The 27,704-nt window shown below is 51.8% G+C and overlaps 3 protein-coding genes and 1 non-coding gene across 10 annotated transcripts in view; 1 reads left to right on the forward strand and 3 right to left on the reverse strand.

Annotated features, from left to right (window-relative positions):
- Positions 1-2,039, reverse strand: part of ERCC1 (ERCC excision repair 1, endonuclease non-catalytic subunit) — a 69,371-nt gene extending 67,332 nt beyond the window's left edge. Inside the window, exon 1 of the mRNA XM_063800167.1 lies at positions 1,879-2,039. The gene's annotated coding sequence lies outside the window, so the exon portion shown is untranslated. The remainder of the gene's footprint in view (positions 1-1,878) is intronic.
- On the reverse strand, positions 1,744-1,830 carry TRNASTOP-UCA (transfer RNA opal suppressor (anticodon UCA)). Its single transcript has one exon. It is a non-coding gene; the product is annotated as a tRNA-Sec (tRNA).
- A 6,399-nt stretch (positions 2,040-8,438) lies between the features above and the next one.
- Positions 8,439-21,270, reverse strand: RTN2 (reticulon 2). 3 transcript variants are annotated; one of them, XM_016936214.3, is made up of 11 exons: positions 21,010-21,150; positions 19,307-19,351; positions 18,738-19,217; positions 18,378-18,632; positions 17,371-17,589; positions 12,481-12,688; positions 11,983-12,121; positions 11,772-11,841; positions 11,606-11,652; positions 9,201-9,259; positions 8,439-8,935 (listed from the first exon to the last, which is right to left on the reverse strand). In XM_016936214.3, exons 1-11 carry the CDS (start codon positions 21,041-21,043, stop codon positions 8,854-8,856), a joined length of 1,638 nt encoding a protein of 545 aa, XP_016791703.1. In that variant the 5' UTR covers positions 21,044-21,150; the 3' UTR covers positions 8,439-8,853. The 3 variants fall into 3 exon arrangements, with proteins under 3 accessions (XP_016791703.1, XP_016791704.1, XP_063657972.1); XM_016936215.3 differs by lacking the exon at positions 17,371-17,589 and having other exon boundaries at positions 21,010-21,270; XM_063801902.1 differs by lacking the exons at positions 18,378-18,632; positions 18,738-19,217; positions 19,307-19,351; positions 21,010-21,150 and having other exon boundaries at positions 17,371-17,597.
- Positions 21,271-22,566: 1,296 nt separating this feature from the next.
- PPM1N (protein phosphatase, Mg2+/Mn2+ dependent 1N (putative)) lies at positions 22,567-26,745 on the forward strand. Of its 5 annotated transcripts, none has more exons than XR_010153891.1 (6): positions 22,567-23,631; positions 24,169-24,286; positions 24,678-24,783; positions 24,872-24,932; positions 25,132-25,567; positions 26,245-26,745. XR_010153891.1 is itself a non-coding variant. In XM_016936218.3 (5 exons), exons 1-5 carry the CDS (start codon positions 22,693-22,695, stop codon positions 26,311-26,313), a joined length of 1,293 nt encoding a protein of 430 aa, XP_016791707.1. In that variant the 5' UTR covers positions 22,567-22,692; the 3' UTR covers positions 26,314-26,745. The 5 variants fall into 5 exon arrangements, 3 of the variants coding, with proteins under 3 accessions (XP_016791707.1, XP_063657973.1, XP_016791706.1); XR_010153890.1 differs by having other exon boundaries at positions 25,132-25,352; positions 26,245-26,323; XM_016936218.3 differs by lacking the exon at positions 25,132-25,567.
- Positions 26,746-27,704: the final 959 nt, after the last annotated feature.

Consider the following 27,704-nt stretch of genomic DNA (forward strand, 5'->3'; position numbering starts at 1 on the left):
AAAAAAAAAAAAAAAAAAAAAAAAAAAAAAAAAAAAAAAAGCCAGGCATGGTGGTGGGCACCTGTGATCCCAGCTACTCGGGAGGCTGAGGCGGGAGAATCGCTTGAACCTGGAAAGTGGACATTGCAGTGAGCTGAGATTGTGCCACTGCACTCCAGCCTGGGCAACAGAGCGAGACTCTGTCTCAAAAAAAAAAAAAGAAAGAAAGAAAAAGAGAAAACTTAGAGATTCGTGGAGACTGGAACCACGGGTGTGGAGAGAGGGGTTAGTAGACCAGATTCTGCAGGTATTATAATGACATTCCCAGGCTAAGGAGTTTAGATCTTTTCTTCAGGGCACTGGGGAGCTATTGCAGGTTTTGAACACGAGAGGGGCAGGGGCAGGTTTGTGATTTAGGAAAGACCCCTCTGGCCCCAGACTGAGCGTGACTGGAAGGGAGAGGAGTGAGACTGAGCAGGAGACCAGGGAGGAAGTGGGGTGGGGACCCTGCAGGGTGGGGTGAGGAGGAGTCCAGAACAGGGCCAGGGACATGGGACAGAGAGGAGGGGAAGGATTCAGGAGACACTCGGGAGGCAGGACAGTTGGGCTTGGTGAGCAGCCGGCTTGGGAAGGAAAATACAGGGCAGTAATAAATAGCATGGTTCAAGTGGTCTGAGTGAGGCTGGGAGTGGTGGCACGCAACTATGGTCCCAGCTACTCAGGAGGCTGAGGTGGCAGGATTGCTTGAGCCTGGAAGTTTGAGGCTGCAGTGAGCTATGATCGTACCGCTGCACTCCACTTTCGGTGACAGAGTAAGACCCTGTCTCAAAAAAAAAAAGGAAAAAAAAAAAAAAAAAAAAAAGACACTGCCTATGAGTTAACCCTGCTCTACAAGGAGCAGTTTTTAAAGTAAAATTAAAAAAAAAAAAAAAAAAGAAAGAAAGAAAGAGAGAGAAAAAAGAAAAAAGGCTGGGTTGCCTTGGACAAGAGACTTCATCTCCCTGAGCCTCCATTTCCTCATCTGTAGAATGGGGGCTGTTAAGAGGAGTTGCAAGGCTTGTGCATGCCAGCAGTAAGTGCAGAGTGACGGTGCAATTATCATTACCCCCATCATCTTTATTGGGGTCACCCTGATCCCTCGATATCCCATAATATTCACCCCCATCCTTCAAGTGTCTGCCCTAACGTTCCCGTGACACCCGACCAGCTCAGCTCTCCTTATGAGAGGGCCTCGCTTTTCTATTTCCTTTGCAGCCGTTATCCCCTTTGTAGTTGTTAATTAAGTGTGTAATTACATGATGGCTTAATGTTTGTCTCCCCCACTGGGCTGACTGCACCAGGAGACCAAGGCCAGGGCTGTCACCACCGCTGCGTCCTCAGCAAATGCTTGTTTGATGAGTGAATGACAGATGAACAAATGGGCAAGTATTTGACTGATTAATCACTGCATGCGTGATTAAATAAATGAGTGAGCAAACGACTGAATGAGTAAGCAATTGAAGGGGAGAGATCTAGGATGATTTCCAAACTGCCAATATCCCAGAAATGGGTAGATGACTTTTTCTCCATCTTTTGGAGTGGTTTTTTATACTCCGGAGGGGGAAATAAGTAACGACAATCAGAGATCGGAGTGACAGAGAATGATAGTTTGCGATGCGGAAAGCCGCAGCGACCTCTCCAGGTGCAGGCTGGAGGAGCGCTTCCCGGGCAACAAGCAAAATAAGTCCAGTTCGATAAAGAAAAGTTAAGACGCTTAGCTACTACCGCCCGAAAGGTGGAATTGAACCACTCTGTCGCTAGACAGCTACAGGTTTGAAGCCTGCACCCCAGACCACTGAGGATCATCCGGGCAGAAGAACCTTATTCTCGCGCAGCTATATAAGGATCGCAAAAGCTTACCTTTTAGAGTTATGGTCGCGTCCTTTGGAAAGCTGTGAGATGGTTGACTTCAAGGGCTATAAATTCTCCCCACTCATTTATCATGAGCGATGTCCTTGTAAAATGTTGCCTTCACTTCATATAGTATGAATCATCCTCGCTCCCAAAACCGTCTCATTTACATAGCGCCACGCATTCTGGGAAGCAGCGTTTGAGCACCTGGCAAGCTGTTAAAGGGCCCAGGACCCCCTTTTTCCAAAATGAAAAGTCAGCTTTTTAAGAGAAGAGATTCATGATTCGGCATTCAGAAGCGCCTTCTCGGAAAATTCCGAATTCTCCTTCTGCGGAGGAGTGGTGAGTGGGTTCCTGTTAGAATCTGATTCACCCTGGCCCCAAAGGCTCTGAGCAGGCGGCTATAGGGCTGGTGCGACACCTGCTGTTCTTTTGTGGAATTGCGTAGGCCGATGGAGCCCCGCGTTCATTCAAACGTTTATTGAGCGTCTACTGAGTCCCAGGAACTGTCTCGGGGCTGGTGACGACAGACATCCTGTCCCGATTGAGTTTAAACACTAGACATAACCAATTTCTGCACTTGCGTTTTATGATTGGAGAAACTGAGACAGACTCAGAAACGGATAGTACCATATTCCGGTTAAAACAGCCCATCCACTTAGGGAAATCGAACTTGTGTTACAATTTTTATTACAAAAAAGGTGATTCTTTTTTCTTAAATTTTTATATATTTAGGAGGTACAGGTGCCGATTTCTACATGCATATGTTGATTGCATCGTGGTGAAATCTGGGCTTTTAGGTGTACTCATCACGAAAAATTATTCAATATTCTAAGTCAGTGATTCTTTGACAATACCATTCTCCTGCGTGAAACTCTCCCATGACTTCCATTTCAGAGTAAAAGTCAAAGTTCTCACCCTGCTTTACAAATCCCTGTAATCCAGCCCCTTTGGTCCCTCTGACCCTGTCTCACATACTCCTCTTCCCTTGGATATTATTGGATTTAGGCACACAGATGTCTTGCTGCACACATGGATCATGCTACCACCACAGGGACTTTGTGCTTGCCGATCCCCTAGCCTGGATCTCCTCTTCACATGTTGCCATGGCTCATCGCCTCCCTTCACTCTGTCATCTGATCAAATGTCAATACCAAAAACTCACTGAGTGACCAGCACTCAGTGGGGCCTTCCCTGACCACCCAGTTTAAAATAGCGAGTGGCGGCCGGACGCGGCAGCTCACGCCTGTAACCCCAGCACTTTGGGATGCCAAAGCGGGTGGATCACGAGATCAGGAGATGGAGACCATCCTGGCTAACACGGTGAAACCTCGTCTCTACTAAAAATACAAAACATTAGCTGGGCGGGGTGGCGGGCGCCTGTAGTCCCAGCTATTCGGGAGCCTGAGGCAGGAGAATGGAGTGAACCCGGGAGGCGGAGCTTGCAGTGAGCTGAGATTGCGCCACTGCACTCCAGCCTGGGGGACAGAGCGAGGCTCCGTCTCAATAAATAAATAATAAATAAAATAGCTAGTGGCTGGGATCGGTGGCTCAGGGCCTGTAATCCCAGAACTTTGGGAGGCCGAGGCGGGTGGATCACCTGAGGTCAGGAGTTCGAGACCAGCCTGGCCAACATGGTGAAACCCCGTCTCCACTAATGATACAAAAATTAGTCAGGCATAGTGGCTCACGCCTGTAATCCCAGCTACTCGGGAGTTTGAGGCAGGAGAACCGCTTGAACCCGGGAGGCAGAGGTTGCAGTGAGCTGAGATGGTGCCATTGTACTCCAGCCTTGGTGAAAAGAGCAAAACTCCATCTCCAAATAAAAGTAATAATAATAATAAATAAAATAAAAATTTTTAAAAAGCGAGCTCTGTCACTCTATCCCCTTACCCTGCTAGACATTTCCCCACCACTCTGATCACCACCTGCCATTTTCTGTGTCTATTTGCTTACCGTCTGTCTGCTTCTGTAGAATATCAGCACCATGAAACTATGCACTTTATTTTTGATCATTGCTGTATCTCTATTGCCTAAAAAGTGCTTGAGAACATAGCAGATGTTCAGTAAATGTTTGTGGAATGAATCAAAGAATATCATCACTGTCTTTTTTTCATTCTTCTTCCAGCCAGGATCTTACTTTGTCACCCAGGCTGGAATGCAGTGGCGCAAAAACGGCTCACTGCAGCCTCGACCTCCCAAGCTCAAGTGATCCTCTTGCCTCAGCCTCCCTGGGATGACAGGCATATGCCATCACGCCCAGCTAATTTTAATTTTTTTTTGTAGAAACAGGGGCCTCACTTTGTTGCCCAGACTGGCCTCGAACTCCTGGCCTCAAGTGATGCTTCTGCCTTGGGCTCCTAAAGTGCTGGAATTTCACGCGTGAGCCACAGCACCTGGCCTCACTATCCTTCTTTCAGCCTCAGTTTTCGCATTTGTATAACCAGACTAGTACAACTGATCTCACTGGAGAAATCATGATATAAAATTCTGACACTGGATGAGGCAACTGGGAGGAGCTCAGTAAAGGCTGTTTCTGCTGGGCACAGTGGCTCACACATGTAATCCCAGCACTTTGGGAGGCCGAGGTGGGTGGATCACAGGAGATTAGAAGTTCCAGACCAGCTGGCAAGCATGGTAAAACCCCGTCTCTACTAACAATTCAAAAAGTAGCCAGGCATGGTGGCTCACACCTGTGATCCCAGCTACTCGGGAGGCTAAGGCGGGAGAATCCCTTGAACCCAGGAGGCTGAGGTTGCAGTGAGCCAAGATTGTGCCACTGCACTCCATCCTGGGTGACAGAGCAAGACTCGGTCAAAAAAAAAAAAAAAAAGTTTTTTTTTTTTTGGCTGGAATTACAGGCGCCTGCCCCCACACCTGGCTAATTTTTGTTTTTTGTTTTTTTAGGAGAGACGGGGTTTCACCATGTTCACCAGACTGGTCTTGAACTCCTGACCTCAGGTAATCCAACTGCCTCAGCTTCCCAAAGTGCTGAGATTACAGGCGGGAGCCACTACACCTGGCCAATAAAGGCCGTTTCAGTCTTCAATCTGTTTTGAGCTTGGAGGCTTTAGTCATTCCCAGACCCAAAATCTCAATCAGACCCTCTTCCACCACTTTTTGTGATAGATAATAAACATTTTGTCTTATGGGAAGTTTAACTAAGAGTATCTTTAGAAAGTTTTGGACAGGCGCTGTAATCCCAGCACTTTGGAGGCCGAGATGAGTGGATAGCTTGAGCCCAGGAGTTAGAGACAAGCCTGGGCAACATAGTGAGACTCTGTCTCAAAAAAAAAAGAAAGAAAGAAAGAAAAGAAAAAAAGAAAAAAAAAAGTATTCCCTCTGCTTGGCAAATCCAGATTCAAGATATATCCCCTAAACCCTCTTTGTTTTAATTAGATAGTTGCTGCTAGGCACCTCTGTATACAAATTCTGAGGATGTAAGGACTCCTTGGAACACCGTTATCTGTCTCCTAATATGTGACATGTGTATGACGAACAAGTGAGTTTTTTTTGTTTTTTGTTTTGTTTTGTTTTTTGTTTTGAGACGCAGTCTCGCTCTGTCGCCCAGGCTGGAGTGTAGTGGCGTGATCTCGGCTCACTGCAAGCTCTGCCTCCCAGGTTCACGCCATTCTCCTGCCTCAGCCTCCCTAGTAGCTGGAACTACAGGCGCCCGCCACCACTCCCGGCTAATTTTTTTGTATTTTTAGTAGAGATGGGGTTTCACCATGTTAGCCAGGATGGTCTCGATCTCCTGACCTCATGATCTGCCCGCCTCGGCCTCCCAAAGTGCTGGGATTACAGGCGTAAGCCACCGCGCCCGGCTTTTTTTTGAGATGGAGTTTCCCTCTTGTTGCTCAGGCTGGAGTGCAGTGGTGTGATCTCGGCTCACTGCAACTTCCGCCTCCCGGGTTCAAGCGATTTTCCTGCCTCAGCCTCCCAAGTAGCTGGGATTACAGGCATGCACCACCACGCCCGGCTAATTTTGTATTTTTAGTAGAGACATGGTTTCTCCATGTTGGTCAGGCTGGTCTCCAACTCCCGACCTCAGGTGATCCACCTGCCTTGGCCTCCTAAAGTGCTGAAATTACAGGTGTGAGCCACTGCGCCTGGCTGCACAAACATTTTAAACGTCAATATTTTTGTGTTTATTTTTACTATTGTCTTCTATTTCTGGCAAGCAATACTGGTTTCTGGTGGCAAGGTAACCTTTCTTCTTAAAATACATTTGTTATTATATTATTAAATATTAAACCAATTTTCAAGAAAAATATTAGATAAATAGCAGAACAGGTTGTAGAAAGATGAAGGTCATGTGGGGAATGACTGAGGTTTGGGAAACAATATTATAACTGCTTACTGTGCATTTATTATATGCCAGGCCCAATGCCAAGGGCTTTACATGTAGGTGTAGTTATGGTTGACAGTTTTCTTCTTTTTCTTTTCTTTTTTTTTGAAACAGGGTCTTGCTCTGTCACCCTGTCTGGAGTGCAGTGACGCAATCTCAGCTCACAACAACCTCCACCTCCTTAGTTCAAGCGATTCTCCTGCCTCAGCCTCCCGTGTAGCTGATCTTACAGGTGCCCACCACCACATCCGGTATTTTTAGTAGGGACGAGGTTTTACCATGTTGGTGAGGCTTGTCTTGAACTCCTGACCTCAGGTGATCTGCCTTCCTTGGCCTCCCAAAGGCTGGGATTACAGGTGTGAGCCACTGCACCTGGCCTCTTTTTTTCTTACTTAATTTTTTTGTAGAGATGAGGTCTATGTTGCCCAAACTTGTCTCGAACTCCTGGCCTTAAGTGATCCTCCCTCCTTGGCCTTCCAAATTGCTGGGATTGCAGAGGTGAGCCATCGTGCCCAGCCTAATAAGTTTTCCATTTGAGGAAACTGAGGCTTTGAGAGGTGAAGTCATATGCTCAAGGTCATACAGCGAAGGGGTAGTAGAGCCAGGATTCAAACCCAGGTCTGTGGATCTTTAGACCTCAGTGTCCTCCCAGTCTCCCCACGGGTCCCTTTGCTTCATCCTTTCCGAGTTTAGTTGTTTTTTTATTGTTGTTCTTGTTGTTGCTGTTTTTTGATAGAGTCTCGCCCTGTTGCCCAGGCTGGAGTGCAGCGGCATGATCCTGGCTCACTGCAACCTCTGCCTCCTGGGTTCAAGTGATTCTCGTGCCTCAGGCTCCCGAGTAGCTGGGATTACAGGTATGCGCCGCCACACCCAGCTAATTTTTGTATTTTTAGTGGAGATGGAGTTTCATCATGTTGGTCAGGCTGGTCTGGAACTCCTGACCTCAGTGATCTGCCCACCTTGGCCTCCCAAAGTGCTGGGATTACAGGCGTGAGCCACTACGCCCAGTATGTAGTTTTTTTGTGTTTTGTTTTGGTTTTTGTTTAGAGACAGGGTCTCCCTCTGTAACTCAGGCTGAAGTGCAGTGGTGTGATCATAGCTCTCTGTAACCTCGAACTCCTGGCCTCAAGCAATTTTCCTGTCTTAGCCTCCCAAGTACCTGGGACTACAGGCATGCACCACCACGCCCGGCTAAATTTTTTTTTTTTTTTTAGAGACGGGGGTCTTGTTATGTTGCTCAGGGTGGTCTCGAACTTTTGGCCTCAAGTGATCTTCCCACATTGGCCTCCCGAAGTGTTGGGATTACAGATGTGAGTCATCATGCCAGGCCTCAGATTAGTGTTGAAACTGGAAGTCCAGGGAGGCCCTGTATTTGTTCCCGAGGCAATCAGGGTGGGGAGACGTGGGTGGATGAGAGAAGTTTGTGAGGCAGGATAGACACAGCATTGTGACTGATTGTTTGTGGGAGGTGAGTGTGTAGAAGTCCAGAGCCATACCTGGGTGTCTGGCCTGGTGACACCGTGGGCAGTGAAAACATCCCTGAGTTGGAAATCAGGTAGGATGAAGAAGACGTTTGGTTAGACTTAGGGTGGAAGGGGCATCCAGAGGCCGTTGGACACGTGGGTTTGGGCTCAGTTGAGGTGGCTGCACAATAGGCAGGGTGTGGGATCCATTAGTGATGTCTGCCTTGAGCACAGGCATGGGAAGTGGCTGCCAAGGCTTGGCTAACCCTGGAATGGGTGGTCTGTCAGCATCTTCCCCTCAATCATTTCTTTCTTTTTTTTTTTTTTTGAGACAGAATCTCGCTCTGTCGCCGAGGCTGGAGTGCAGTGGCGCAATCTTGGCTCACTACAACCTCCATCTCCCAGATTCAAGCGACTCTTATGCCTCAGCCTCCCGAGTAGCTGTGATTACAGGCATGCACCACCACACCCGGCTAAATTTTGTATTTTTAGTAGAGATGAGGTTTCACCATGTTGGCCAGGCTGGTCTTGAACTTCTGGTCTCAAGTGATCCGCCCTCCTCGGCCTCCCAAAGTGCTGGGATTACAGGCGTGAGCCACTGCGCCCGGCCTCCCCTCAATCATTTCATAACCTACACAGATGGCAGAGGGAGCTCCTTCCCCAGAGATGGGGAAGGTTCTCCTGGAGTGTCACTTAAGTGCCTTTCGGTGCAGAAAGGTGAACAACTGGAGGGTTCTGGAAGCACAAGAGGCCTCGGGTTTTCCACAGGAGTCTTTATTACAGTGTAAATCCAAGCTCAGGCCTCCCCTGGGCCCCATGCAAAGCCCCGGCGTTGGGGCTAGTAGCGTCCAGGAGACACCAACGCCTCACGGCGCCTCCAGCGGCGGGTCCGGAAGTGCAGGGTGGTGCCCTGTCTAGGCAACTACAAGTCCCAGCAGGCCCCGCGGCCAAGGTGCCTCGTCTTTCCTGGACTCCTGGAGCAGAGCCTCTTGGGAAATGTAGTCCTGGTCGCTCAGGTAATTAGCGCAGAGTCCCTAGTGGGAGTGATCCTGACACCCACCGGGAAAAGGCTCGGGCCGAGGAGGGGGGGTGGGTGGGAACGGACAAGAGATGGAGTGGGGCAGAGGGCTGCGGGGGGTGGGGGCAGGCGTCCTGCGGGCAGAGACACCGTTCTCATTCGGCTTTGGCTTTGGATCCGGAGACTGCGGCTGCTGCAGAGGCCAGGGCTCCGGTCCCTGGGATTTTAGCTCGGATCCTGAAGGAGAAACAGGTGGGATCACGAGGTGGGGCAAGAGACGCGGGGTGGGCATCTGGGGACAACGGGGAAAGCTGGGTGGGAAACTGACCAAGAGCCCGAAGCCAGCTCCTGCCCTCCACCTAGTGGCCTACATTGGAATTGCCTCCTCAGCCTTTTCAAGGGGACATTACCCCAGGAGATTTGCGGACAGCGAGAGTAGAAAGGAAAGGTTCCCAAGCTCCCCCACTTCCCCCTCCCATCGACCTCCGCCCCATGCTCTTACTTAGCTTTGATGTGGCTCAACTGATTGGTCACCAACCCCACATATTGGTCGATCTGAGCCTGGGGAGACCAAAGAAAGGTGAAAGAAGGGATTGGAGGGGTTTCTTCTCTTTAGTCACATAGGAGGCTGCTTCCTCCCCAACCTCCAAATTAGGAGTTGTGAGGAGTGGCCCACCACGCCACCCCCGGCTCTAAACTTCATAGAATACATTAGATGCCAGAGATGCCAGTTATAGGGTCAGTGAGTTGGGCCATACTCTGTATGGAGAGTGATGTCAGGTGGAACGCACAAGTATCTGGCAGTGAGGCCGTGTCCTGGGCACGATGGTTAATCTTTGAGTGAGTTTGCATACGTGTGTGTTGTGGGGTAGGGTGAGAACAGAAGGCACTGGCATTGGTCACCGAGTCCCTGAGTGGATTGATTTATATACTCGTGTTTTTAAAAAAATTATTTATTTATTTTTATTTATTTTTTTGAGACAGGGTCTCGCTCTGTCACCCAGCCTGCAGTGCAGTGGCATGATCTTGGTTCACTGCAACCTCAGCCTCCTGAGTTCAAGCGATTCTCCTGCCTCAGCCTCCCGAATAGCTGGGATTACAGGTGTGCACCAACATGCCCGACTAATTTTTGGCTAATTTTTGGATTATTTATTTATTTTTTTCTTGTTCTTTTTTTTCTTTTTCTTTTTTTCCTGAGACGGAGTCTTGCTCTGTGGCCCAGGCTGGACTGCAGTGGTGCAATCTCAGCTCACTGCCACCACTGCCTCCCGGGTTCAAGCGATTCTCCTGCCTCAGCCTCCCGAGTAGCTGGGATTACAGGTGGACACCACTAAGCCTTGCTAATTTTTGGATTTTTAATACAGACAGGGTTTTACCTTGTTGGCCAGGCTGGTCTCGAACTCCTGACCTCAAGTGATCCACCTGCCTCAGCCTCCCAAAGCTGGGATCACAAGCGTGAGCCACCATACCCAGCCTTTTTTTTTTTTTTTTTTTTAGATAGGGTCTTGCTCTGTTGCCCAGGCTGGAGTGCAGTGGCATGATCACAGCTCACTGCAGCCTCTACCTCCTAGGGTTCAACTCATCCTCTTGCTTCAGCTTTCAGAGTAACTGGGACTATAGGTGTGTGCCACCACACCTGGCTAATTTTTAACCTTTTTGTAGAGATGGGGGTCTTACTATGTTGCCGAGGCTGGTCTTGAACTTCTGGCCTCAAGCAATTCTCCTGTCTCAACCTCCCAAAGTGCCGGGATTACAGTTGTGAGCCACTGTGCCTGGCCTGATTTAAATACAGTTTAATTGTGAGTCTTGGTGATACCAGCCTGTGAAGGACAGAGTTAGGACTAACTGGCAGGGCATATTATCATGTGGCTCCCAGCTGTGCTGGAGAAGGGGCTGTCAGTCGATCCGCCTGTCTCTGGATAGGATGGATGTCAGCAGTCCTGCTAATGTCAGTCTTGTGGGCAACAGCCATCCCACTCTTGATTTTATTTTTATGTTTTTATTTTTTATTTTTTGGTGTTTTTTTTTTTTTTTTTTTGAGACAGACTCTTGCTCTGTCACCCAGTCTGGAATGCAGTAGCATTTAACTGACATGTCAGTTAAAATCAAGAGTGAAGGCCAATCTCAGCACTTTGGGAGGCCAACGCGGGCAGATCACCTGACGTCGGGAGTTGGAGACCAGCCTGGCCAGCATGGTGAAACCCGGTCTCTACTAAAAATACAAAAAATTAGCCAGGCATGGTGGCAGGCACCTGTGATCCCAGCTACTCGGGAAGCTGAGGCAGGAGAATCGCTTGAACCTGGGAGGCAGAGGCTGCAGTGAGCCAAGATCGTGCCACTGCACTCCAGTCTGGGCAACAGAACGAGACTCCATCTCAAAAAAAAAAAAAAAAAAAAAGGCAGCAAAGGCTGGGCACAGTGGCTCACGCCTGTAATCCCAGCACTTTGGGAGGCCAAGGTGGGCAGATCACTTGAGGTTAGGAGTTTGAGACCAGCCTGGCCAACATGGCAAAACTCCGTCTCTGCTAAAAATACAAAAATTAGCCGGGCACGGTGGCCATATGCCTGTAATCCCAGCTACTCAGAGATTGAGGCAGGAGACTTGCTTGAGCCCAGGAAATGGAGGTTGCAGTGAGCCGAGATCACACCACTGCACTCCAGCCTGGGCAACAGAGGAAGACTCTGTCTCAAAGAAAACCCAAAACAAAACAAAAACAAACAAAAAGCCTGTCCCTGCCTGATGCTGATAAGACATGTTAGTTAGACTCTGGTTGTATTGGGAAGGTGCTGCAGCCAGGACACCTGTGTCTGGCCGGGACATCTGTCAATGGGACCCCGGTTCTGGAAGGAGATGGTCAGACCCCCATGTTTAGCTGGGGTGCTGACAACTGAGGGTGTCACACTCACCTGGTGCTGCCGGTACAGCAGGGGGATGGTGAATAGACCAATCACTCCTGTGGGTACAGAGACGGGGGCGTCAGGGTGTTCCCAAGAGATGAACAGTTCCATCTGGAGCCCTGTCCCCCACCAGACTCCAAGTCCCCATTTGCCCCTTACAGCCTTCCCAGCTCACCCAGAATGAGAAGAGTCAAACCATTGAAGATGGCACCCACGAAGGTCAAGATGTAGAAGAGGAGGGCCAGCTGGGGGTGAAGGTCAGGGTCAGCAGAGCCCACCGGGAATTCCCTCCCATGCTGTGAATTTACCCAACAGTCGCCCTCCCACCCCCTAGCCATGCAGAGGTGAATGGGGGAACCCAGGAGGGGCTGAGAGCTTCAGGCCACCTTGAGGGAATCCACGAGGTCTTCTACCAGGAAGAAGTGCCGCAGCTGCGTGGCCGCCGAGACCACGCGGGAGGTGATCTGCTGGGACAAACGCTCCGTCTGCTCCCGAGTCAGGGTGAGGTCCACATCCAGGTAGGCCCTGCGGGGACAAAGGAGTGTGGGGCGACTCAGTGGGTGACCAGCTCAGACTGGTGCAGGGGCAGCTGAAACAAGGGAGAGGAATGGCGGTTGGGAGAAGACCAGAGTTAGGACTGAGGGGCAGCTCAGAGGAATCACATGTAGAGGGCTGGGGTCAGGGTCAGGGTCAGGGGAAGGGATCGAGGATGAAGGGTACCAGGTTAGGATCAGAGATTAGGATTGAAGGGTAGGTTAGGGGATCGGGATGAAAAATGATGAAGATGAGTCGGGGTCCGGGTGGGAGTTGGTGCCTGATTTGAGGTCGTGGGTCATGCTTTAGGGTCAGGACAGGGGCTCAGGTCAGGGGCCAGGGGTTCTCACTGGAAAGGGTTGGCTCCATCCCCCCGGTGCACGGCCTGCAGCACTTTGCGGTAAACCCTGAGAGAGATGGTGCCGCAGAGCAGCAACAGAGCCACGTGCGCGGCCACGGACACGATGCTAAAGTGCAGGAGGCAGAGGAGGGAGACCATCAGGCCTGTGAAGACCACTCCTGACGTCCTCGTGTCCTTCCAGTACAGCAGGTCCGCCACTGTGGAGGGGTGGGGGGCATCAGGGCTTGTACCTGACCTGGCTGGTCTCCTCACCTCCCTTTCCCTGTCCTACAGCTGAAAATGACTTCTCGACACACCTGTTTGAGCATAACCTGATTTCCTTTTTTTTTTTTTTGAGAGACAGGGTCTCACTCTGTCGCCCAGACTGGAGGGCAGTGGTGCAATCATAGCTCACTGCAGCCTCGATCTCCTGGGCTCAAGTGATCTTCCCACGTCAGCCTCCTCAGTAGCTGGGACTACATGTGTGCACCACCACTCAGCTAATTTTTGTTTTTGTTTCTGTTTTTAGAGGTGGGGGGCTCTCGCTGTGTTGCCCAGGCTAGTCTCGAACTCCTGGCCTCAAGTTATCCTCCCGCATCAGCCTTCCAAAGTGCTGGGATTATAGGTGTGAGGCACAGCACACAGCCCGATTTGCAATTTTTTTAAAATTATTTTATTTTATTTTTATTTTTTTCTCTATTGCCCAGGCTGGAGTGCAGTGGCGCAATCGCGACTCACTGCAACCTCCGCCTCCCTGGTTCAAGCGATTCTCCTGCCTCAGCCTTCTAAGTAGCTGGGGTTACAGGCATGTGCCACCATTCCCGGCTAATTTTTGTATTTTTAGTAGAGACGGGGTTTCACCATGTTGGTCAGGCTGGTCTCGAACTCCTGACCTCATGGTCCACCCGCCTTGGCCTCCCAAAGTGCTGGGATTACAGGCGTGAGCCACCATGCTTGGCCGCAAATTTTTAGCAGCCTCTTTTCTTCCTTGCTTACCTCCCTTCTTCTCCCTCGCTTACCTCCCTTCTTCTCCCTCTGGAAAACCCAAGTTAAACACCTAGCGAGTCCCATTAATCTTACTCCTCCCCATATAATTATGTGTGGACACAGAAATACAAACTGATGCTTCTTGGTCATTTCTTATGAAAAATGGAATTATGCTGGGCACGGTGGCTCACACCTGTAATCCTAGCACTTTGGGAGGCCGAGGCAGGCAGATCGCCTGAGGTCAGGAGTTCAAAGCCAGCCTGGCCAACATGCTGAAACCTCATCTCTACTAAAAATACAAAAATTAGCCAGGCTTGGTGGCAGGCGCCTGTAACCCCAGCTACTTGAGAGGCTGAGGCATGAGAATCACTTGAACCTGGGAGGCAGAGGTTATAGTGAGTCGAGATCATGACATTGCACTCCAGCCTGGGAGACAGAGCAAGACTCTCTCTCAAAAAAAAAAAAAAAAAAAAGAAAGAAAAGAAAAAGACAAATGGAATTATATACACACTTTTCTGCATCATGCATACTTCACTCCACTTTTCCTCCTAATCAACTGAAATAGCTCCCTCTCCCCCTTTTGTTCCAAAGACAGGGTCTCGCTCTGTTGCCCAGGCTGGAGTGCAGTGGTGTGATCATAATTCACTTCAGCCTTGAACTTCTGGTCTCAAGTGATCCTCTACCTTTGGCCTCCCAAAGCACTGGGATTACAGATGTGAGCCACCATCCCTGATTAACTTTTAATTCATTCATTCTTTTTTGTTTTTTTGAAGAGTCTCACTCTGTTGCCAAGACTGGAGTGCTGTTGCGTGATCTTGGTTCACTATAACCTCAGCCTCCTGGGTTCAAGCTATCCTCCCACCTTAGCCTCCTGAGTAGCTGGGACTACAGGCACATGCCGCCATGCTTGGCTAATTGTTGTGTTTTCAGTAGACATGGGGTTTTGCTATGTTTGTTAGGTTGGTCTCAAACACTTGGCCTCAAGCATTTCACCTGCCTCAGCCTCCCAAAGTGCTGGGATTACAGGCATGTGCTACCGTGCCTGGCCTTAATTCATTCTTTTAAAGAGCTGCATAGTATTCTGTGTTGTGGCTGTGCTCTTGTGCTCTCATTCATTTTATTTAACCATGTACCTATTGCTGGGTCATTCAGTTTGTTTCCTAACCCCTTCACCGCAAGCAGGGCTGCAAGCAACATCCTCCAACAGATATTCTCACCTCCTGGAGTGACTATTTCTGAGACAGATTCCCAGGGTGGAATTGCTGGGTGGACTGGTTGTGTGTCTGTGTGTGTGTGTGTGTGTGTGTTTTGTTTTTGTTTTTATTTTTTTTGAGACGGATTCTCGCTCTATTGCCTAGGCTGGAGTGCAATGGCACAATCTTGGCTCACTGCAACCTCTGCTTCCTGGGTTCAAGCAATTCTCCTGCCTCAGCCTCCTGAGTAGCTGAGATTACAGGAGGGCTCCACCACACCCGGCTAATTTTTTATATTTTGGTAGAGATGGGGTTTCACCATGTTGGCCAGGCTGGTCTCGAACTCCTGACCTCAAGTAATCCTCCCACCTCGGCCTCCCAAAGTGTTGGGATTACAAGCGTGAGACACCACGCCTGGCCTTGGTTTTTTTTTTTTTTTTTTTTTTTTTTTTTTTTTTTTTTTGAGACAGAGTTTCGCTCTTGTTGCCCAGGCTGGAGTGCAATTGTGCAATCTCGGCTTACTGCAACCTCCACCTCCCAGGTTCAAGCGATTCTCCTGCCTCAGCCTCCCGAGTAGCTGGGATTACAGGCATGTGCCATCATGCCTGGCTAATTTTTTGTTATTTTTAGTTAGAGATGGGGTTTCACCGTGTTAGCCAGGATGGTCTTGATCTCCTGACCTCAGGTGATCCACCCACCTTGGCCTCCAAAAGTGCTGGGATTACAGGTGTGAGCCACCATGCCCGGCCACATTTTATTTTATTTTATTTTATTTTTAGAGGCAGAGTCTCACTCTGTCACCCTGGCTGGAGTGCAGTGGCGTGATCATGGCTCACTACAGCCTCTACCTCCCAGAGTCAAGCAATCCTCCTACCTCGGCCTCCTAGCAGCTGGGACTACAGGTGGCACAACGATATCGTGCTAATTTTTTTTTTTTTTTGGACAAAGTCTTCCTCTGTCACCCAGGCTAGAGTACAGTGGCATGATCTCAGCTCACTGCAGCCTCTGCCTCCCGAATTCAAGAGATTCTTGTGCCTCAGCCTCCCAACTAGCTGGGATCACAGGCATGAGCCGCCATGCCTGGCCTGGCTAATTTTTTTTTTTTTTTTTGAGGCAGAGTCTTGCTCTGTTGCCCAAGCTGGAGTGCAGTGGCGCGATCTCAGCTCACTGCAAGCTCTGCCTCCCGGGTTCACGCCATTCTCCTGCCTCAGCCTCCCGAGTAGCTGGGACTACAGGCGCCCGTCACCATACCCGGCTAATTTTTTGTATTTTAGTAGAGACGGGGTTTCACCATGTTAGCCAGGATGGTCTCGATCTCCTGACCTTGTGATCCGCCCACCTCGACCTCCTAAACCTGGCTAATTTTTAAATGTTTTGTAGAGATAGGGTCTCGCTATGTTGCCCAGGTTGAATTCCTGGCTTCAAGTGATCCTCCCACCTCGGCCTCCCAAAGTGTTGGGATTACAGGCATGAGCCACCGCGCCCGGTCATATATATTTTTTTAATGTCATAAATTTTGAAACACTGCTTACTAGTAAGACCATAACAGTTCTTATTTCCACAAGAAGCAAGAGAAAGATCTTTTCCCAGCATCCTGCCCTGCAGTGGGTTGCAGTTCTTTTTAAGTTTTGCCAATCTGTCAGGTGTAAAGTGATATCCCCTTGATACCCTTAGCAACACATGTTTCTAAGTCCTAAATGTATTAATCACGCCATACTCCTTTCCAGGGCCTAACTCAAATTTCTGACCCCTTTCTGAGACCCTAAAACACACCTCCTAAACCCAACCTCAGCCCTGACCAGTGACCTTTGTACCCCAACCTTCATCTCATCTGTCTAAACTTTAGGCTCGCTCCTGTAATCACAACACTTTGGGAGGCCGAGGCGGGAGGATCACCTGAGGCCTGGACAACATAGTGAGACCCTGTCTCTACAAACAAAATAAGAAAATTAGCAGGGCGTGGTGGCCTGTGGCTCTAGTCCCAACTACTTGGGAGGCTGAGGTGGGAGGATCACTTGCACCCAGGTGTTGGAGGCTGCAATGAGCTATGATCCCACCACTGCACTCCAGAAAGGGCGACAGAGGGGGACTCTGTGGCTTAAAAAGAAAAAGAAACTTTAGTAATCTGCTTTCCTTTGAGTCCTGAAAACCAGGAACTCAGTACCTTTCTATTTCTTTCCAGATCCTCTCTATCCTCCCACACTCCCTCCAACTGACCCCTCCGACCGGTCCCTCTTAGAGGCTCACCCCTCACTTCCGTATCCTTCCAATGCATCTCCTCTCATTTACCTCCAAATAGGGCAGCCCCTCCCTCCCCATAGCAGGGCCCTCCCAGGCAGGCTCCTAGCGGCCGGCGCCAGTGGGTGGGGGAGGGGCCAGGTCGCCTGAGGCGGGGGCTAAGTTTAGGCACGCTGGGGGGAGGGGGCCTCCCCGCAGCTGTTCTGGCCCGTCTGGCCCCTGAGTGACAGCGCTGCCTGGGGCCGAGGCTGGGGGAGGGGGTCCTCCCTGCTCCTGGGCCCCAAAGTGCTGGCTCGAAGGAGAAGGGACCCCATGCTCCCTCTGGGTCCTCCCTATACTGCCCCTCGGCCGCCTAGCCCCAGCCTGCAGCGCTGCGGAAGCAGATCAGTAATAAAAATGCTCCGGATGTGCAGGAGATAAGGGCGAGTTTGGACCCCGTTCCGCCGACCTCAGCCCCCGTCCAGCCCGTTCCGCAAGCCCACCTTTACTCCCCATATCGGCTCCGAGTGAGAGGCTGGGGACACCGCTGCTTCTCGGGGATTTTGCCCACTTCAGTAGAACCCGGAGGACAGGAGTAGGGGGGGTGGGGCCCCTTTGGACCCAGCCAATGGCTGTCCATAGAGGTGGGGACAATTCCAAAATTGGAACCGTCTTGTAAACAGCCAAAAGCAATGATGTCTTTAACCATTCCATAGCTGTTCCTGGAGGCGGAGCATATTTTAAAGTAAGGCTGGGTCATTTTACAACTGGCCAATAGATGTGGTCAGGAAAAAGAGGGTTTTTGTTTGTTTTTTTCAAATAGAGATCGAGTCTCCCTATGTTGCCCAGGCTGGTCTTGCACTCTTGGCTTCAAAGGATCCTCCCGCCTCGGCCTCCCAAAGTGTTTAGGATTACAGGCATGAGCCACTGCGCCTGGCCAAAAAGAAGAGTTTTTAAAAGGCACAGAGTTTACTTATAAATATTCTACGGCCACATCTAAATAAGGAGAGAACTGTATTTTTTCAGGGATTTGGCCTGTCCAAAATCAGCCACTAGGAGGAGCGCTCCAGAAGAGGGAGGATTATTTTATTTTATTTTTATTTTTTGAGACGGAGTCTCGCTCTGTCGCCCAGGCTGGAGTGCAGTGGCGCGATCTTGGCTCACTGCAACCTCTGCCTTCCAGGTTCAAGCGATTCTCCTGCCTCAGCCTCCCGAGTACAGACGGGGTTTCACCATGTTGGCCAGGCTGATCTCGAACTCCTCACCTCAAGTGATCCGCCCGCCTCGGCCTCCCAAAGGGCTGGGATTACAGGCATGAGCCACCGCGCCCGGCCGGGGAAATTTTTTTAAAAAGCGGAGTTTATCACGTCTAGCCAGACGTGATATCACGTCTATCTCTTCCCTTTTCCACTATGTACTGTTCCTTTGCGAGGTTGGTCCCTTTAATTCAAAATCCTCTCACCCTTTGCCTTCTGTGGGCCAATGCAGCATCTTCATACACGTTGCTTACCTAGAAAGCGTGGCTCCACCGTGAATTCTAATTGGTCCGTGCTATCGAGGCACTGTCCCCTTACTGGCTCTCGCTCCAGTGGCCCCCACTGCTTTTCTTCCTCTTCCAGCAATGGCTCTTCGGGCCCAGAGTTCGAATCTCGCGATCGGGATGGGGACGGAGTACCGGCCTGGGGTGTCCCAGAGCCCGGACTGAGCTGGGGAGTCAAGACCTCGGGCGATGAGGGCTGAGCAAGTCGGAGTCGTAGGTCCAGTTCTGATACGGTAGAGAGAGAAGGCCGTGAGCTTTCTTCTTGGAGGTGCCCCAAGGAGAAACCACCCACCCCCCTTGGCTTTGGTCCCAGCACCTCGGACATCTCACCTTCCCCAGCTTCTCCTGCCTCCAATCTGTTGGGTTCTTGGGGTTCTTCGTCTTCCAGCGGGGTGGAGCTGCTGGTGGAAGAGTCCTCCCCGGATCCCGTTCCCCGGGCCACCCAGCCCAGATGGTCCAACCGAAGCCTCAGGTCTTCCAGAGGGCGCTCGGATGGAGGGGCGGTGTCAGGATCACCCCGTCGTCCAGGCTCCGGGGATTGGCTCAGGCTGGGGATGCTCTCCAAGCTGTCGCCCAGGCTGGGCTGAGGGTGCTGGTCTCGTGGTTCCGAGACTGAGCGGCCCTGGGGGCGGGGGCGGCGGGCAGTTGAATCCCTGCGGCCCCCGGAGCCCACTACACCATCAAAGGCGATGTAGGAGAAGGTCAGCTCCCGGGGGGTGCCCCAGTCCTGCGACGTGGTCTCCTCCTCGTCCTCCTCTGAGAATTCCCGGGCTGTGTGCAGCTCTCGAAAATCGGAGTCGTCGTTCCCTCCTGCAGTGGGTGAAGGAGAGCCTTGTTTCCCTCAGCAGGCCCCTGAGCTGCCCAGCCCTGAGCCCCTTCACATGCTCCCCACCACTTACCTTCTGTGGAATCAGGAGTTGAGGAGGCTGTAGACGGAGCTTCTTCTGCGAGAGGGAAAGAATCGAAGACTCTTAGAAGCTTAGACTGTCCGAATCACAGAAGTGTCCCAGTCCTGGAATCTTAGAATATTTGAATCACAGGACTTTTAGAACATTCTGCACACAGACTCTAAAACCTAGCATCACTGCCTGATGAAGCTCAGAGTCTTTGAAGTCCAAATCCAGGAATCTTAATCTTAGAGTCTTCAAAGTAGGAATCTTAGGAGGTTTCAATTCATTCATTCGTTCAACAACCACTTATTGAGCACCTACTATGTGCCAGGCACTGTTCTAGGTCCTGGGGATACAGCTGTGAAGAAAACAGACAAAATCCCTGCCCTCCTAGAGCTGACACTCTTTGGGATAGACAAACAATAAACAAGTGAATATATGACGTCGGGTGCAGATGAGCATACGGAGTAAAGTAAAGAAGGGTAGGGGAAGAGAAAGTGAAGGGGTGCTGTTTCTCATAGGGTGGTCAAGAAGGCTTCTCTGATAAGATGACGTTTGAGCAGAGATCTGAAGGAAGTGAGGAAGCCATGCAGATGTTCAGGGACGTCTTCCAGGCAGAGAAGAAAGCCAGTGCAAAGGCCCTGAGCCAGGCACCATGCTTGGCATCTGAGGAACTGAGAGGTGCGAAGATATGACTGGAGAAGAGTGAATGAGAAGGAGAGGAGTGGGAGGTGAGAACAGAGAGGTAAGGGCGGTGGGGAGAGACAGACGAGGTGGTCCTCCCTTTGTAATCTGAAGTTAACGACAAGATCTTAGAATGTTGGGATGATACTCGAAAATGCTGAAATCACCAATTCTCAGAATTTTGGCATCTGGACACGCGAGACATGGAAATGGCTAGATCTAAGGGTGTTGAAATCCCCAGCTGTCAGAACCCCCATGTGTGGGACAGAGAACGGTAGACATGGACTGTTATAGCTGTGAGCTCAGAGATTGTGAGGATCAGGCTAGGCGTTTTCAGCTGGGAATCCAGCCCCTTAGAGCTAGTTCAGAGCTTTGCACATAGATGATGCTCAATGCGGTTTGGAAATTGAAATCTGACGCCCTGTGCCCTCACCTCGTTTCCTCAGCTGGGGAATGGGAGGCCTGGAATGGTGTGGGTCTTCCCCAGGATTACCATTAACCAGTGGTAAAGACCGCTAAGGACCCATGAGTCCTTGCCCCTAAACCACGGATGGCTGTTTTCCCGGGACAGGGTTGGACAGTTTGGGCGAGGTCGGGGCTGCCTCTTGGACAGAAAACGGGGATGGGATGCGAAGACAAGTGATTGGGAGCCAGACCCCTGTTTTCCATCCTGGCTCTACCCTCCGTTCAACCCCCTCCCCGCCAGCTGCGGCCAGCACCAGAGCCAGGGGACAGCTCCCCGCGCGCGTCCTCGCTCCCGGGCGGGGCCGGGCGGTACGTCCCAGAGCGCAGCGCGCCCCCCGCCTGCTGTCTCAGTGCCCCCTCACCTCCGCCCTGTTTCGTCCAGGTCCTCCGGGTCAGGCTGCCCCCGTCGCCGCCAGAGCGCGGGGGAGGGGAGAGCTTCCTTTGTCTCCTATGCCTCCTCCCCCCATCCCGGCTCTCCTGCGGGCAAGCGCCGAGGGGACACCGGGGAGTACCCCACCTGAACCTCTGGGGCCCACACCAGGCCCCAGCCTTCCTCTACTCACTGCAGTGGGCGAAGACCGGCAGGACCTGCCCCATGGCCCCCCTCGGGCCTGCATCGGGACCCCCGCCCACTCCGGCTGTGCCGCCCTGGGCCCGGGGTCGCGGGCGCTCATCTCCGCCGCGCCCACGACGCCGCTGCCATTCTCGCCGCCTCCTCCTCCCGGGCTGCTCCAGCAGCAGCCGCCGCCGCCGCCGCCGCCGCCGCCGCCGCCCTGTGCTCGGCTCGGCGGGGGCGGGCGGGGCCGAGGTGGGGAAGGCACTGCAGCGCGCGGCCGGGGGCGGGGCCAGAGGACGGGCGGGGCGGTACCGGAGGGAGGGTGAGGGGCGGGGAAACGCCGAGGATCAGGCGGAGGGGCGTGGCCTTCTTACTAAAGGGGCGGAGCCAAGAGGGTGGGCTACGGCGCCAGGAAGGAGGGGAAAGCGGCCTGAAGGGCGGGGCCTAGATCGCAGAGGGCGCAGCCTTTAGGGGAAAAGGGAAGGAGGCCTGGAGTCGGGCGAGGGACTTGGGAGAGGATGGTGAACGAGCCACGGCAGAGAGGATGAGAGCGTGGATCCCTGGGTGGGTTGGGGCGGAGCTCGGGGTGCCATTGAGGAGGGGGTGGAAAGATTCTAATGCTCTGAGGTAGGGTCCGAGCCTAGATTTGCAGAGGGAGCGAGAAAGGGGGCCGAATGAAACGATTCAGAAACTTTTGGGGCACGCGGAGGAGCTCAAACGTGGGCAGGGCTAAAGCAACAGGGAATTATTCAAATATAACTGGGTGGGGTCGGATTCCAGGCGATTCCAGGTCTGCGAAAATTAGAAGGGTCTGGAGCTGTGTGCGTGAATCCTGGATGGGCGGGGCCTGGAAGAGAAAATAACCGAAGCCCCAGAGGGGAGGGGTCGAACTAAAAACAGTAAAGAAAAAAAAAAAAAAAAATATATATATATATATATATATATATATATATATATATAGCTTTTTGAGACAGGGTCTCGCTCTGTCGCCCAGGCTGGAGTGCAGTGATACGATCACGGTTCACTGCAGCCTCGACCTCCCGGGCTCAGGTGATCCTCCCACCTAAGCCTCCTGAGTAGCTGGGATCACAGGTGTGTTCCACCGCGCCTGGCTAAATGTTAATTTTTGTAGAGACGGGGTCTCGCTATGTTTCCCAGGCTGGTCTCAAACTCCTGGGCTTAAGCGATCCGCCTGCCTCGGCCTCCCTAAGTGCTGGGGTTATAGGCGTGAGCCACCGCGCCCGGCCAAGTATGGTATTTACAGGTTTTGAGGCTGGGGGCTGTACCACTGAGGTGGGAGGAGCTTGGACTGAGTGTTGTGTTGAGAACACAGATTCTAGAATTAGTTTCCCTGGAACACCGGTTACTTCTGTGACTGTTTCTTCTTCCATATGTAAACTGGAGATGATGATGTATAACAGTGTGTGACACATTAGTACTATGTAATAGTTTGCCACTGGTACAGTATTATCTTTTTTCTTTTTTTTTCCTGATTCAGATCCCAAACCCCGCTTTGTAGGTGCAGGAAACAGGAGACCCAGAAGTGTAATTCCTTCTAGTGACCCGCCTAAAGAGCAGGTCAAAGGACAGGAAGGAGATTTAGATGGTTTAAAATCTCACAGCGGAGGGGATTAATGGAGGGGGCGGGCAGGTGTACAGGGTGGAGCCTTCCTGATCCCAGGGCTGAAGGATGGCGGTCCTGGCCCGCCAGCTGCAGCGTCTCCTCTGGTCCGCTTGCAAGAAAAAGGAGAGGGAGAAGGAGGGGAGGGAGGAAGAGGAGGAGGAGGAGGCGGGGCGCAGGGCCCACGAAGGGCCTCGGTCTCTGTTGACAGCGCCGCGCCGAGCCCAGCGGCCGCACGGGGGTGCCGAGGCGTCTGGGGGCCTGCGCTTCGGGGCGAGCGCAGCGCAAGGCTGGCGCGCGCGCATGGAGGATGCTCACTGCACTTGGCTTTCGTTACCTGGTCTGCCCCCGGGCTGGGCCTTGTTTGCCGTCCTCGACGGCCACGGTGGTGCTCGAGCTGCCCGCTTCGGTGCACGCCATTTGCCAGGCCATGTGCTCCAGGAGCTGGGCCCGGAGCCTAGCGAGCCCGAGGGCGTGCGCGAGGCGCTGCGCCGAGCCTTCTTGAGCGCCGACGAGCGCCTGCGCTCCCTCTGGCCCCGCGTGGAAACGGGGGGCTGCACGGCCGTGGTGTTGCTGGTCTCCCCGCGGTTTCTGTACCTGGCACACTGCGGTGACTCCCGCGCGGTGCTGAGCCGCGCTGGCGCCGTGGCCTTCAGCACAGAGGACCACCGGCCCCTTCGACCCCGGGAACGCGAGCGCATCCACGCCGCTGGCGGCACCATCCGCCGCCGCCGCGTCGAGGGCTCTCTGGCCGTGTCGCGAGCGTTGGGCGACTTTGCCTACAAGGAGGCTCCGGGGAGGCCCCCCGAGCTACAGCTCGTTTCTGCGGAGCCTGAGGTGGCCGCACTGGCACGCCAGGCTGAGGACGAGTTCATGCTCCTGGCCTCTGATGGCGTCTGGGACACTGTGTCTGGTGCTGCCCTGGCGGGACTGGTGGCTTCGCGCCTCCGCTTGGGCCTGGCCCCAGAGCTTCTCTGCGCGCAGCTGTTGGACACGTGTCTGTGCAAGGTCCTGGGGGCGTGGCGTGGTACCTTTGAGGCTTGGTGCAGCAGAGAGAGAGAGCCTCGGGGTTTTGGGGAGGAGGGCTTTGATGGAGAGGCAAGAGTAAAGCTAGAAAAGGAGGGGATGGGGCTCAAGCGAAGGGCGTGGCCTGAAGTGGGCAGGGCCAAAATACAGGGGCGGAGCCTGAGGGATGCTTTGAGGCACGGGAGAGTTAGTGGAAGGGATTTGAGAGAAAGGGCGTGGTCTTTTGGAATGGGGCGATTCTGGGTCGTAGGAGCCGGGCCGGAAGTATTGATTAGTGCTGGAAGGTGGAAGAGCAGGTAAACATCAGAGCGGGCGGAGCTTTAGGGAAAAGGCATTGTTCTCTCAATTGGGAGGGCCTAGGACCGGGTTTGGTCCCAGTAGGAGAGGATTGGCAGGTGGGTGGGACGCGAAAGAAATGGGCATAAGTAGAATGAAGTGGGGGACTTGAACCTGGGGATTGTTGGGAAGCTCTGCCTTGGACTCTCCCCCACCGGGCTCCTTTTTCTCCACCGGCTTCAGGGCAGCCTGGACAACATGACCTGCATCCTGGTCTGCTTCCCTGGGGCCCCTAGGCCTTCTGAGGAGGCGATCAGGAGGGAGCTAGCACTGGACGCAGCCCTGGGCCGCAGAATCGCTGGTGAGCAGACTCTGGGGGCCCAGCTGGAGGGGTGGTTGGCCAGTGAAGGCTCTGCCATAACTTTTTCTTTTTTTCTTTTTTTTTTTTTGAGATGGAGTCTTGCTCTGTCTCCTAGGCTGGAGTGCAGTGGCGTGATCTTGGCTCACTGCAACCTCTGCCTTCCGGGTTCAAGCGATTCTCCTGCCTCAGCCTCCTGAGTAGCGGGGATTACAGGCATGCACAACCACACCCAGCTAATTTTTGTATTGTTAGTATAGACGGGGTTTCACTATGTTGTCCAGGCTGGTCTCGAACCCCTGGCCTCAAGTGATCCGCCCGCCTTGGTCTCCCAAAGTGCTGGGATTACAGGCGTGCGCCACTGTGCCCAGCCTAACTCTTGACTCTTTCCCAGAACTGTGTGCCTCTGCTCAGAAGCCCCCCAGCCTGAACACAGTTTTCAGGACTCTGGCCTCAGAGGACATCCCAGATTTACCTCCTGGGGGAGGGCTGGACTGCAAGTGAGTTGGGGTCAGGAAGGGTGGGGTGGAATGAGGGTGGGGTGGAAGGAGGAGGGTCCCCTCCTGAGGGCATTCCTGTGCTCTCCAGGGCCACTGTCATTGCTGAAGTTTATTCTCAGATCTGCCAGGTCTCAGAAGAGTGCGGAGAGGTAAGGATCCTGTGTTCTCCAATGTTTCTCTTAGGAGAGGACCGCCCCCCCGGCCCACCCCTCTTAGTGACAGGGAAATTGAAGCCAGTGAGGATAAGGGATTTGCCTGATATATTTTATTCCTCTTTTCTCTTCTTTCATTCTCTTTTTTTTTTCTTTTTTTCCTTCCTTTCTTTTCTGTCTCTCTCTCTTTTTTTAGACTGGGTCTCACTATGTTGCCCAGGCTGGTCTCAAACTCCTGGGCTCAAGGGATCCTCCTGCTTTGGCCTCCCAAAGTGCTGGGATTACAGGCGGGAGCCACTGCAACCCAGCCAGCTTCCTATATTAATACATTCCTACTCCCAGCCCTGAAGCATTGTGCAAGGCATGAGGAGGGAGACGCAGATGCAGAGAAGAGACTGTGATTCCCCTCCAAGAAATGTGAGCCGGCAACGCTCTGCATTGCCCCATCAGCCCAAGTGCTTCCCACATCCAAGAATAAGATGGAAACATTCAGGGAATGCTAATGACCAATTCTAAGGCCTGGACGCACAGCAGATACCATCAGGACATACATGAGTATGATCCAGGTCTTAGACAAGAGAAGCTGTAATGGGGCCCAGATAGCTAAGGAGAATTTGGAGATATCCAAAGAGGTATAGTGGTGGACCGAGGCATGGAGTGGGATCAGGGAAGAAATGGGAGGGAGGAAGCTGGGTTTAGAGCCCCAAGGCCTTTGCATGGCAGAGATGGGAGTTTGGTGATTATTATGTTGATGAGGGAGGATTGTTGATAATTTCTCGGTAGCTGAAGGAGGTATTTGTCAGTTTTCTCTGAGTCGTGAGAGATGGAAGCCCAATTCAAGCTGGGAAAACAAAACAGGGAATTTACTGGGCCATTAATTGAAGAGTTTAGAGTCTTAAGGCATGGCTGCATCTAGTTGTCAGATGATGTCATCATGAATGGTCTCTTTTTATTTTCTCCGAGTTGGCTTCATTACCTTTCAGGGTCTCCTCCTGAGGTAGCGGAGACTTGCAGCTCCAGGCTTACACCCCAGCAGCCTGTCCTCCCCAGTGGAGAAAGTTTGCCAATTTCCCCGGAGTTGCAGCAGTGGTCTTTGGGGGCTGGTTCTCATTGGCCACACCAGGTCACATGCTGACCAGTCACTGTGTCTGATTGGCCAGGCTGGGGTCGCACTTGGGGTTGGGGTCCACTCCCTTCAAACCTTAATGGATTGTGAGATGGGATATGGTAGTCCCTCAAAGGGAAAGGAAGAGGTGCCAGGAGACAAGACAGAATTTCTCATTACCTTCTCCCACATTTTGTGTTACAGAAGGGGCAGGATGGGGATGGGAAGTCCACCCCCACGCATTTGGGCTCAGCCTTGGACATGGAGGCCTGACAGCTGTTGTCCTTTGGGGATCCTTTGCTTCTCTGGGGCCTCAACAGAACTAAAGAAGAAAACCGACCCTTTCCCCAACTACATGTACCAGCGGAAGGAAGGAAGGCCAATGTAGGAACCCAAAATGCTTATTTCTTCTTCTCTTACTTCCCTCTCACAGAAAAGTCTTACGAATGGGGAAATTCCACCAACATCCAGACCAAAAAGAAAAAAGCCCAAAACGAAAAAAAACCAAAAAAACAAAAAACAAAAAACCCCCAACCAAATGTTTTTGAAATATTCTGAGCCGAACAGATTCTGAGAGATAACCCAGTCCAATAACCTCTTTCTTTCTTATTACTCATCTGTTTTTGAGGGGAAGTAGAGTTTTGATTATTAAACTTTATTTACATAAGTGATTCCAAATACATTTTCTTGTAAAAAACAAGAAAACATGTTTTGCCTAGTCTGTTAGCAAATACGTTACAGGGCACCTGCTGTGTGCCAGGCCTTAGCCTCACAGTCATGAACCAGGCTGACCCACCAAGATCCTTGCCACCGTGGGGCTGACCTCTTGGTCAGGAGACGCAGCAAACAAGGGAATCAATAAATAAAGTCATCTCGCCAGGTGCAGTGGCTCACATCTGTAATCTCAGCACTTGGGGGAGGCTGAGGTGGGAGGATCACTTGAGCCCAAGAGTTCGAGACCAGCCTGGGCAACATAGCAAGATGCAATCTGTAATTTTTTTATTTTTTTATTTTTTTGAGACGGAGTCTCGCTCTGTCACCCAGGCTGGAGTGCAAGGGTGCTCTCTCGGCTCACTGCAAGCTCCGCCTCCCAGGTTCATGCCATTCTCCCGCCCAGTCTGTAATTAATACTAAAAAAAAAAGTCATCTTGCACACTGACAAGTGTCACGAAGAAAATAAAACAGGAGGATGTGTTGAGAAAATGACTAGGGGAGCTACTTCGGGTTTTTTACTTTTTCCAATTTTTAAAATGTTAATTTATTTAATTCAGGTAGTTTTGAATGGGTAATAAATTCACTTGGTTTGAAATGCAAAGAGTGCAAGATGGCATACAATGAAGTCTTTCTCTATCCCTCTCACACTTCAGCCACTCAATTTTCCATGGTGGGGGAGGTGGCTTTTGAAACAGGGGAATCAGGAAAGGTCTCTGAGGAGGGGACAGTTGAGCAGAGACCTGACAGAGAAGAGTCAGCTCCGCAAATACCCCAAAGAGTGTTCTAAGGCAGAGGGAACAATCAGTATGAAGGCTTAGAAGCAAGATAAAATTCCCCCCCCCTCCTTTTTTTTTTGAGACAGAGTTTTCACTCTTGTTGCCCAGGCTGGAGTGCAATGGTGCAATCTCGGCTCACTGCAACCTCCGCCTCCTGGGTTCAAGCGATTCTCC

This window comes from Pan troglodytes, chromosome 20 (genome assembly GCF_028858775.2).
Source record: "Pan troglodytes isolate AG18354 chromosome 20, NHGRI_mPanTro3-v2.0_pri, whole genome shotgun sequence".
NCBI lineage: Eukaryota > Metazoa > Chordata > Mammalia > Primates > Hominidae > Pan > Pan troglodytes.